At 43.3% G+C, this 12,185-nt stretch overlaps 1 protein-coding gene across 1 annotated transcript in view; it reads left to right on the forward strand.

The window, feature by feature from the left end:
- Nucleotides 1-12,185, forward strand: part of pcsk2 (proprotein convertase subtilisin/kexin type 2) — a gene marked incomplete at both ends in the record, with an annotated part of 66,011 nt that overhangs the window by 8,676 nt on the left and 45,150 nt on the right. Inside the window, 4 exons of the mRNA XM_080740567.1 lie at nucleotides 2,099-2,203; nucleotides 7,096-7,209; nucleotides 10,610-10,718; nucleotides 11,798-11,835. Of these exons, the coding sequence (XP_080596693.1) occupies nucleotides 2,099-2,203; nucleotides 7,096-7,209; nucleotides 10,610-10,718; nucleotides 11,798-11,835 (366 nt within the window). The remainder of the gene's footprint in view (nucleotides 1-2,098; nucleotides 2,204-7,095; nucleotides 7,210-10,609; nucleotides 10,719-11,797; nucleotides 11,836-12,185) is intronic.

The following is a 12,185-nucleotide window of genomic DNA, read 5'->3' on the forward strand; positions in this document are numbered from 1 at the left end:
CACACACACACACACACACACACACACACACGCACACGCACACGCACACCACACGCACACACACACACACACACACACACACACACACTGGGGTAGACCAAGATCAAGGAGGATCCGAATCAGTAACATGTTTATCGCATCACAGGTTTAAAGATGTAACGCTAGTGTGGGTGGAATTCCTTTTCAGTGGTGCATGCTCTATCGTTTTATAGTATTCCGTCAGAAGAAGAGAAGAGGAGAGGAGAGGAGAGGTAGAGTGAGAGGGAAAGAGATATCGTTGCTGTTGACGGTGGCTGTTGACGGTTCAAGTGGTTAAATATCTGAAAACACAAATTGACATGAATCCAAAATACACTGATAATTGTGCTGTCAAAAGATGAAACTATGGAATCTATTAACGGGTTGTGGGGGTCCTTGCTTCATCTCTACTCTCTATCTCTCAACTAAGGGGTCCTTGGACTATAAACGTTGACGACCCCGGCATTAGAAACAAGCCCCCCCACGCCTGTGACATCACAGAAAAAATAAAAATTTGCTTATAATAAGCAGACTTAGCAACAACAACTGGTTGTTACTAAATCATGGAGTGGAGTCTTTAATCTTTGATCGGCGCCTCGGGCAGGGCTGGAGATATAATGCGAGTCATTTCCCTTTCCCTGCTGCTGTTCAATCATTATGTTTTGATTCCTGCTCCTCACTCCACTGCTGTAAGACCGGGAAAGCAGAAAGTATCTGTGTCATTTTAGATTTGAGCTATAAAAGCGTTCTTTAATACTTTGGCTATTCCCTCATTCCGTGTGTCGCCCTATGAGCTTGTAGATTTGCTTATTGCTATGTGTGCAAATCTTCTTTTAAAGCAAACATTTTTTTAACCCAAATATTTGCTTCTGGGAGCCCCTGGAACTAACTATTTTGAGATGAGGGTTGGCGGATTGAGATTGGTGGGGTCCTTGACATGAAAATGTTTGGCTACCACAGGTACATACCACATAGACATTGCCACATAGGCATTGATGCCTGACGGTGTCGCCGGTTCGATTCCCGATCTGGACGACCTTTGTCGCACGTCACTCCCTGTCTCTCCCCCATTTCCTGTCAGTCTACTGTCCTATCCAATAAAAGCCAAAAACAAAAATATCTTAAAAAAAAAACAAGTTTTTTTTTCTTCTTTTTTTTAGAAAACTGTATACTGTAAGGATATATTATAGAAGCCATTTTATAAAATCAGCCCCCATCAGCCTTAAAATACTGTAAATCAATGGTTCCCAAGCATTTTCAGCTGAGACCCAATTTAAGGATAAATGTGGTTGTCTTCCCATGACCCCAATAGCCATAACAAACATCCATAATGAACTAACCGCATAAAACCACATTTAAACCACAGATATTTAATGTAGAGCAAAACTGATACGTTTCTACTAGAGTAGTAGTAACTTAGTAAACTACAGGATCACATATGGTAACCAAGAAACCTAGCATCAGTCTAAACCAGGGGTCTTCAACAGGGGGTCCGGGACCCCTAGGGGGTCCTCAGATTTACTACAGGGGGTCCTCCAAATCTTTGTGTGATAGAAACCTTTTTTTTCTCCTTTTTTATATTAACCAATTGAACCCTATAGCCAATCTACAAGCTCAGAACGCCTCGTGCTGCGAGGCGTTGTGAGCTTGTAGATCGGCTATTTTCTGCAAAGAGCTTTGGTGTAGAGGGGAAAAAGAGCAGACTAAGTACAGAGTGAAAGGTCAACTTTTTTTTTAAGTATTGACGGACGGTTCAAAGTGGTTAAATATCTGAAAACACAAATTTACATGATTCCAAAATACACTGATGATTGTGCTTGTCAAAAGATGAAACAGGTTGAGGGGGTCCGGCCCTGCTTCATCTCTCTCTCAACTAAGGGGTCCCTGGCCTGAAAACGTTGAAGACCCCTGATCTAAACAATAATACTATCACAAAATCATCCGTACACTGACACTGTGGACATGTTGTGATTCTGGAGTGTGATTCTGACATTGACATATACCGGTACGTCTATTTCCGTCCCCTCCTTATCCCCCCCCCCCCCCCCCCCCCCCCCCACCTCTCTCTCACTCTCCACAGCTTCCCTTTGAAGAGGGTCTCTATCACTTCTATCCTAAAGACACCGCCAGTGGGAGGAGCAAGCGAAGTATCCGCCACAGACAGCGACTCCAGAAAGACCACAGGGTAGGCGTATAATGTCGTAGGCACGCGTGCACGCATGCTCACACACACACGCACGCACGGCTATCTCAGGTTTTTGGTAAATATCAAGATAGTCAAGACATGTTCATATTCAACCAGTTATTTATTATAAGCGGTTATTGATTTGGGCATTTAGGTGGATCTGTGATTTGGGGTGAGGTCAGCTCAGCTAATTAGTTTTTTCCTCTTACAGATTTGTCTGAATGTGAAGACGTGTGTGTGTGTGTGTGTGTGTGTGTGTGTGTGTGTGTGTGTGTGTGTGTGTGTGTGTGTGTGTGTGTGTGTGTGTGTGTGTGTGTGTGTGTGTGTGTGTGTGTGTGTGTGTGTTCGTGCGCGACTTAGGTGGCCCTATGCAAGATTAATTTAGGTGGCCCCCCCACTGACAGACGAAATCTTTGGTGTTTCTTTTTTTGTATACGGACAAATACTGGCATCTTTGAATGACGGGTGTCGCAATGTTATGGTAGCCCTGATCGCCTCAGCACATTGATTTATTACTGACAGTGACTGGAGCAGCTGCGTGACTAGCAGGTCACAACACACACAAAGTCATAACCACTGCAGCACCGGATCTAAATGTTCATTTTGGAAGCATATTGACTTGCTCATGAATCATGTACAGGCAGCCAGGCCTAGAGTGAAGTTGGGGATTATGGGGAAGGAGGAAGGGGGAGAGGGGAGGGGGGCCACAGCAGCAGTGGCATATTATACAATTATTCTGTCTTGTGCGAGATCTTCTTTTTATTGCATATTAAAATAATCACGCAATTTTTTTGGATAATTGACACATAGCGTAACAGTAACAATATGTCCAAAAAAGAAGGAAAAAATACATTTCCCTGTGATGTGGCTCCTTTAGTGGTTTTGGCCCTAAGCCAGGGGTTCCCAAACTTTTTTGTCTCAGGGTACCCCATAAATATTGTTTTAATCCGAGGCACCCCTACATTATCATTTTTACTCCCAGCACCTTATATTTATAGCATATCGTCGTTGTCGGGTGGAAACCTTGTATGTCCAAAACCGTTCGTTTTGTATTTATCATCATCTATAAAATGTACTAAACTAGTGAAAACAGCAGACAAGTACTGTACTAAACTAGTGAAAACAGCACACTCGCGAGGCGTTGTGTGCTTGTAGATCAGCTGTTTTCACTAGTTTTGTGCGACAGTCTTGTATGATGAAGCAGGGCAAAAGACGTACACATTTGTGATTATGTTGCGAGGAAAACGTTGAGATAATAGCCATTTTGGTTGGAACAGATTGAAAATAACTTTGTACTTCCAAGTTTAAAATGATACTAAATATTTTTTCAAGTGTCCAAATAAATTACAAATATTATCAAATTATCTCGCGGCACCCCTGGACTACCGTCGCGGCACCCCAGGGTGCCCCGTCACCCACTTTGAAAACCCCTGCCCTAAGCGACCGCTTATATTGCTTATGCCAAGGACCGGCCCTGTCAATCTGTAGTACTTTTTCCACCACGGGTGACACCATCGTGACTGGAAAAAAAAAAAGGAAAATTCATTAACGTGAGTGGGCTGCAGCAGCGTCCTCTATGGACCCTGGACTGGAGGAGAGAGAGACGTACTGTACAGCACATGAAAGAGAGAACAACAGGATGAGAAGGAGAGGAAGCCAGAATGGCAGTTGAAGCTCTTTGAATGCCGCTGAATGGAAGCCTGGGGCTTTGAGGCAGGGTGGTGGTGTGGTGGTGTGGTGAGCAGGCAGTGGGCAGACACAAGCAGTGAGGAGCGTGGCATCTGTTTGATGTGAGTGGGTGGCCTGCAGTGCACTGGACAGTAACCATGTACATTTACTTGAGTACAGTTTACACTTGACAGTTTAGGCATATAGCAGACGCTTTTAATCCAAAGCGACTTACAATAAGCAGATAATACATCAATATAATAAGCAAGATAGTATGTCAGTACATCAACAACAATACAACAAATGCATAGGAATATATCTAGAAAAAAAATAATAACATAGGACCATGCACCTAATCAGTAAAAAATAAAAATGCTAAAAATGCTATCTGCTTCATGTGTGGTCATCGAGGGAAGGGGAGTGTTACAGTAGTGCTATGGGTTTAGGTGGAGTCTGAGGAGGTGAGTCTTCAGTCCACGGCAGAAGCTAGGGAGTGAGTCTGTAGTTCGAAGTGCGACAGCGAGTTTATTCCACAATTTTGGGGCCAGGAGAGCAAATTGTCTAGGAGTGGATTTTTGTCCTGGGGTTTTTAGCGAGGGTTCTGTTGGCATCCCTGTGTTGGCTGATCTGAGTTAATGGGTGGTACATGTACTGTACGTTTGTTTTGGTTTTGTTTCACTCGTGCTATGTTTCAAATAGAAATATTGCACATTTTGACTGACTTTGGGATCCCAACATTCTATGCCAAAGGTCCAGGCCGGAAGCTGGGTAATTTTTTTTAGTTTTTTTTAATATACTGTATATATAAAATGCATTTTTTTTCATCTGAAAGGTCTTAGTTTTAGTCGACTAAACGTCATAAACTCTTAGACTAAATCTACAGTTGATTTTGTCTAGAAGAATATATGTTGACAGGCCTTGATTGATACAGTTGGTTTCATAATAGCACATGTACAAGCTCACAATGTGTTGTGAGCTTGTAGACCTGCTATTTTCATGGTGCAACCAGACACAAAAGGACTTGTCTTTTAGTCCTCCTACTGGATCTCTTCTCCACGTTTCTGAAACCGTCAAAATATTTAGTCTAAAGCCCTTTGCACACAGATGTGTTTTTTCCGTGTGGAAAAAATTGACGATTTCATCTTTTTAAAGAAAACAATGATTCTCTATGAACGGCTCCGAATTTGCCATGCGGCGGGTGGCTGCGGCTGTGCGTTTTTTTCCCGATCGAACCCAGTTCGATTTGTGCGTCTTGTCGCATGCGGTAAAAACTCATTGACTCCTTTTATGACTCCTTTTCGGATCCGCAGTGTGGATTCTGCACTATTTATCAGCCTTGCACACCAAATCCAATGCGTTTTTATGCAGCAAACGGAATAAACGCAACAGTCCTGTGTGCAAAGGGCTTTAGTCGTCATAGTTTAGTTCTTACTTAGTTTTTATTTGGATTTCGGCAGTGAAAAACAGGTAGTCGACAAAGGTCTTTCGTCGTGGTTTTAGTCAACGTGAACACCGCTTCGAGGCACGTGACGTAGCATAGGCAGTGGGCAGAGAGAGAGGTGGGGACGGAGGTCACGGAGCATGGCATCTCTGTGATGTGAGTGGGTGGCCTGACTCACAGAGGGTCCATGATGCACGTTCCCTGGAGAAACTCCTGCTCCAGAGCCATGTGAGAGCAAAGGCTGGGAGGAAGAACACAGTACACTCATTAAATGTACTGTAGACAGTGGAGTGGACAGCAACCATGTACATTTACTTGAGTGCTGTACATTCCCTACCAGGAATTATTTAATGCTTTAACTATTGAAAAAATAGCAGATATACAAGCTCACAGCGCAGCACCGAGTGCCGCGCTGCGAGCTTGTAGATCTGCTATTTTTGAAAAGTCATGAAAATGTGTGTAAATCTTTTGAATATATGTATTTTTAAAGTGAACATTTGTAACTCAAATATTTGGCTTCTGAGGGGTCCCTGGAACTAAATATTTTGAGATGGGGGTCCATGGCCAAAACATTTTGGGGGTCCTTCACATGACAGTGTTCGAGAACTACTGACATAGAAACGTACGTATTTCAAAAAAAACCTTAGAAGGATTTAGAAGACACTTATTGAATCGGGTCAAAATATTCAAAGACGTGCACGCATTTTCATGATTTTTCAAAAAAAGCAGATCTACAAGCTTCCAGCGCGGCACTCGGTGCCGCGCTGTGAGCTTGTATATCTGCTATTTTTTAATAGTTAAAGTATAACATAATGCGTAATAATGTGTAGCCGGTCTTGGGTTAAATGTAGACAATGGAGTGGACAGCAAACAGGTACATTTACTTGAGTACTGCCCATTCACTACCTGGTATGGATTCATTAATAACCACTACCTCTGCCTATTTTACCGTATCCTTTGAGATCCACCGATATTTGAGCGGTGCTAACCGCACCTATGTCTGGCTTTGTGTGTCCGTGGTACAAGACTTGCGTCACACGAGACTAACGTCATAGAAAGTATGCAGAGACCGACATCACCACAGCTATGATGTCACAGACAGAACAGGCCCATACAAGGAGATATGCACGTGTGTTGTGTTTGATTGTTTACTGTCTGTCCGGTCGTCCGGACAGGTAATGCCTGACACTTGTGGTTCCCCTGACACATCACTGTGACATCACAGGTGACATCTCAGTGATGTCAGATACTCCGAGCAGGGATCTCCATATATGGGCATAAAAGGGATTCTGTTAGGGATCTCCATATATGGGCATAAAAGGGATTGTATCCCAGATGATGCCCTGTTAGGAGAACCACACTAACAGAATCCATATATGGCCAAGACAGATGGTCAAGACAGATCGCGCCCTTAGGCGTCTTACTGGTACCATACAGGTGCGATTTCTTTTCCCCCAACACGGATGATGTGACGTTGGAAAGACTCGTCTCTCTTCTTATCACCGGAAAGATAACATTGTAACCGCGAACTTCTGTTCTAAAGTTATGGGCAGTTGAATCTAGCTTGTTTTCACCAAAAAAAGCAATCTGGGATAAGAACTCGGAGATAAGAAATGATGTCTAGATGACGTTATTTCCGGTTGTATTCGTCTTCTTGGGTCCTGGGATCGCTCGCGGCGTGCTTAAGAGCGCCCTCTATCGCAATCACTGAAAACGCCAAATTGACGTGGATTAATAAATTCACGGTGTAGCCCCTTTAATGTTTTTGCCTTTCCTCTGCCAGGTGAAAGATGTCATGGAGCAGGAGGGTTTCAGCCGCCAGAAACGAGGCTACAGGAACCTCAACCATCTTGAAGTCAACATGACCGATCCGCTCTTCACCAAGCAATGGTATCTGGTGAGTAATCCGCCCGGCGCTCTGACCTTTAGCATAAACACAGTCCAAGTCCCTCAATGTTCATTTTATCCATTCTGTTCAAGGTTTGTAGCCGATCCCCAAGCTCATAGATGGCTTGAGGGTACATAAGGGACTGTGTCCACAGAGAGTGCCTTTTGAGTCGGCATAGAGCCATATCTGCCATTTATTTCTAAGGTAAAAGATGCGCTGGTGGGGCGCCCGCTGGCCTGGTGGTCAAGGCGCATACCACATACTAGGCTATGATGCCTGCTGGCGTCGCCGGTTCGATTCCCGATCCGGACGACCTTTGCCGCATGTCATTCCCATAGAGTATATATAAAATAGAGAGCGGACGAGCCCCGCCCCCACTATCATTTCAATGCAAGTGCTCAGTGGCGTTTTGAAGCAACGGCTACGTGCTAGCATGTAGCTAATCCAGGTGCATTCTGGGGGAAATTGGAACCAGCGTGGTTCCAAAATGACGTCACGCTGCTCTCCGCTCAGTCTGGAGTGGAGGGGGCGGGGCCAAAATGCGCGTTTAGGCTGCAGTTCCAACTTTGGCCACCATCGGGGGTTGCTTCAAATCTAGCCCTGGGTTCTGGGGGCTTGGTCATTCCCCATCTCTCTCCCCATTTCCTGTCAGTCTACTATCCTATCCAAATAAAGGCAGAAAAAGCCCAAAAACAAATCTCAAAAAAAAAAAGATGCGCTGGTTCATAGATACCGGTATTGTACGGGGTTAAATTAAGACTCATCGCTTTACTGAATAGTTTTCAGTTGTTCTCAAAGTGGGGCCCTTTAGGGGGTTCCAGCCAGGGAGTCCCCTGCAAAATGTGTTAATATAGCATCAAAATCAGTTGAATCACTTTAAACCTTTTCATGTACTTTTCCAAAAGATTTTGAATGTTTGTGAAACATTTTGAGCTGCACAAATCTTGTATGAGGGCTGGGGTCCCTGGCACATAATATTTTCAAATACATAGCGTCCATATTCTGAGAACTTTGGGCAAAAATAGCCGGTCTACAAGCTCACAACGCCTCGCGCTGCGAGGTGTTGTGAGCGTGTAGATAAGCTATTTTTGGCAAAGAGGTTTGTTGTACAGGTGGAAAGGGCAGACAAAGTACAGATTGAAAGGTCAAGTTTTTTAAATATTGACGGTTCAAGTGGTTAAATATCTGAAAACACAAATTGACATGCATCCAAAATACACTGATGATTTTGCTGTCAAAAGATGAAACTATATGGAATCTATGAACAGGTTGTGGGGGTCCCTGCTTCATCTCTCTCACAACTAAGGGGTCCTTGGCCTGAAAACGTTGAAGACCCCTGGCCTAAATATATTATTTTTCCTCTCTGTCTTGAGTCTGCATGTATGCAATGACCGCCACTAGGACCAGTGCTATTGTTGTTATTATTATTATCTCTTAATTAGCTCCCCAGCTACGCAGCACCACATCGCCGCCTCGTCGCTACATTGATGTCAGCTAGCCTCCGCCCCTCCTATTTACCCCTGCGAGGCGAGCAAGCGTGACTTTTTGCGGCGGGCCGAGCGAGACGCCAATTATCTGGCGTGTCAGATTAAACGCCGCAATGGCAGCCGTGCAGCAGAGAGCCAGTGTTGACATTTACCTCTTCCCCGCGTCAGTCCTCCCACCCTTACCTCCTACAAGCGCACAGGCACGCACACACTCACACACACACGCACGCACGCACGCACGCACGCACGCACGCACGCACGCACGCACGCACTCCTGCCAATCCTTGTTCCTGCTCCCCTCTTCCCCCCTGCACACATGCACAATAGAAATACGCCTTCCGGTAACCAGTGGTGGAAACAGTACTCATATATTTTACTTAAGTAAGTAGCAATACTGCAATGTAGAAGTACTCTGTTACAAGTAAAAGTCCGGAATTCAAAATGTACTTGAGTACAAGTATGAAAGTGTTGGCATCAAAATGTACTTAAAGTACCAAAAGTAAAAGTTCCAAAATGTTTGAAAATAGTGTCGGCTATTTTCAAATAGCCAAGGTATAAAATAGGGCTAGAATGGTTCATGTATGCTTTATAATATTACAATATATATCTGCAAAGTAACTAAAGTTTTGAAATAAACGTACTGGAGTAAAAGTACAATATTTGGATCCAAGATGTAGTGGAGTAAAAGTAAAAGTATTGGAAATTGTAAATACTCAAGCAAGTACAAATGATGTTAATGATGTTCAAGTAGTGTACATTGATAGAGCATGTACAGTGGGTTTTGATTTTAGATGTGTGTGTCAATGATGATGACGTGTCTCTCTCTCTCTCTCTCTCTCTCTCTCTCTCTCTCTCTCTCCATTCCTGTCCACCTCAGTTCATTTTCTCAAGCCCTTCTGTCCTGGATATTTGCCTGGCTGCTGACCATGTATTTTGATTGTCAATGCATAGTTCTTAATAAAGACCCAGTGAAATTGCTATTTTGGGCATTTTTATTTTTAAGTTTCAGTCTGAAACGAAAGCCTGTGTGTTTCTGAACCATTCAGAATTGACCAACCCTTCAGACGATGGGACGTGATGCCTAATGTTTTGTTTGTAGCCATCATTAGCAAGGCAGAGATTCACTACCCGGCTGCTTCTTTTACAGAATGTTTGTTACCAAGTTGCTTATTATTCTAACCTATAATGTTTACAGATACATATTTTATTGTGCTCATTAAGTTTACAATGAGTAATTCATAGTTTGGACATCATCTTGAATGAGATTCAAAACGGAGTAGTTATTTAATTAAAATCAGCTATGTTTGGAGAAATGAGCAGCAATGGGAATCAAACAGGTGAATGTAATCAAGGTTCATTTATATTCCAGATACCCTGTCTATGTCATCACACAGAACATTTTTGTTCACAGGAACTAATTAAGAATGGCCTACTCTCTTCTTCTCTACTAGTCCCTCCCTATAAAATGTGTCTATTCTTTTTTCTACTAAATAGTCAATATATTTAGTCTTGGTTTTAGTCATCACAGCTTAGTTTTTATTTAGTTTTGGTCAGTGAAACATTTCTCGTCATGGTTTTAAGTCGCCGAAATGAACCCTGCTTCCATGGTGCTCCTTGGGGCCTTTTCCACCGGCAAAGAACCGGTGGTTCTTTAGCCTGCCTATGGGATGAACCAGAGGTGTGCTTTTCCACCGAGAACCGGAGTTGGTTCCGAACCGTAAAAGTTGGTTCCAAACGGGAACCACAAAATCCTTGGTTCCTCTGGTTCAATCATGGTTCAATCTGGTGGAAACGCAAGCCAGTTCGCAAGAACGAACAAAGGTTCCAAGAAAGTTGAACCGGCACTGGTTCTGGAACCGGTTCTTTGCCGGTGGAAAAGGCCCCCTTGTGTAACTGTTCTCTGTGTGTTTGTGTATGATCAGATCAACACGGGCCAGGCGGACGGGACTCCGGGGCTGGACCTCAACGTGGCCGAGGCCTGGAACCTGGGCTACACCGGCAAAGGAGTGACCATCGCTATCATGGACGACGGTGGGTGTATCGTACTGTACCGTACTATTCTGTACCGAGTGTTTGTTTAACCCAGTGGTTCTCAACCTGTCAACATGATTTATTTTATTTCTTTGACCGGAAAGCGGGTACCCTCGACAGCACATGTTGACTAGGGGTATTTGAGTTACAATTCTGTCCATTTTGGAACGAAACTCGAATGGCATTGAGTCGTTTCTGCGACCGTCAGGTCGCAGTTACTATGAAAGGCTAAAACTCATGTCCGTCTGTGAGTCATACTAATACACAACACTGATTGACTGTGGTGTTCACACATGTAGATCTGTTATTTTCACAATAGAACCGTGTTATACAAAATGTGTTGCCTCAACTCTTAGTGCTCGTCAGGGTGGGGGGGGGGGGTCCCCAGTTAAAATATGAATATTCGGGGGGTTCGTGGCCTGACAAGGTTGATAACCACTGTCTTATCTCGTGACCATTCGTTGAACACAACCTATCGCTAGAAAGGGAGAGAACTCTGTATACCTGTATCTGTATCTCCCACAAATTCCCCACAGCGCGATATCTAGGTATTCATTTAACAACCTGTTCCACCTCCAGCAGTGCTGTTGGCTGTAATGCAGCCTACACACTGCTTGAGAGTCCTCTCCACTCACCACAGACTGCACGAGCCAAAGAAGTATGAAATGACATTTGTCGGTCGATTTTTTTTTTTTTATTATTATTATTTTTTCGGTTCAGGGAGCCCAACCGAAACAAACCAGCTTTTCAACTGGAGTATGCAGCTATCTTGAGTTTAACTAAAAAATGCAACCGTAAGGGTATATTTTGCAATGCTTTTCAGAAGCACAACATTCATCTAAATATCCATATCCATCTGTATATTCTTTGTATGCATACTGTAGAATAACATATTCTAAACATAATCATCTAAACATAATCATAGTAATGAAGCTGATGAATGTTTGTTTTGAAATGCTTGGTTTAGCCTATAAGTAAGCCATGCACTGACGATGACCATGAATGCATGTAAGCATAAACATCTTGAAAGCCAAATCATGTTATGTTGTTACTGACTTGCACCACAATCCAATTTTCAGGCATTGACTACCTGCATCCGGACCTCGCATCGAATTATGTAAGTACCAGATTACACAAATATATGTTTTATTTTATTTGGACACAATGTGACGTGTTGTGAGCTTGTAGATCTGCTATTGTTGCAATGTTTGAATATTATTATTATTATTTTAAGTGAAAGAGGTTCATTGGCGCCCGAGAGCTGGTATTCTTTTCACAAAAAAAGGGAAAAAAGAAGAAGAGAGAACTGCCTCCCGTGCAAAGCCCAAATTAGGTTCTTAGAACCTTATCTGAAAACGAAACAATTACAGAACCTGTGACATATGGTTAATGGTACAGCTCGATTCACTTAGTTCTTGTAGTAAAAAAAAAAAAGAGCCAATAATGAATGCATTCCGATAGAGGTAC

The sequence above is a fragment of the Nannobrachium achirus genome (genome assembly GCF_963921795.1).
Source record: "Nannobrachium achirus genome assembly, chromosome: 13".
In the NCBI taxonomy this organism is placed as follows: Eukaryota; Metazoa; Chordata; class Actinopteri; order Myctophiformes; family Myctophidae; genus Nannobrachium; species Nannobrachium achirus.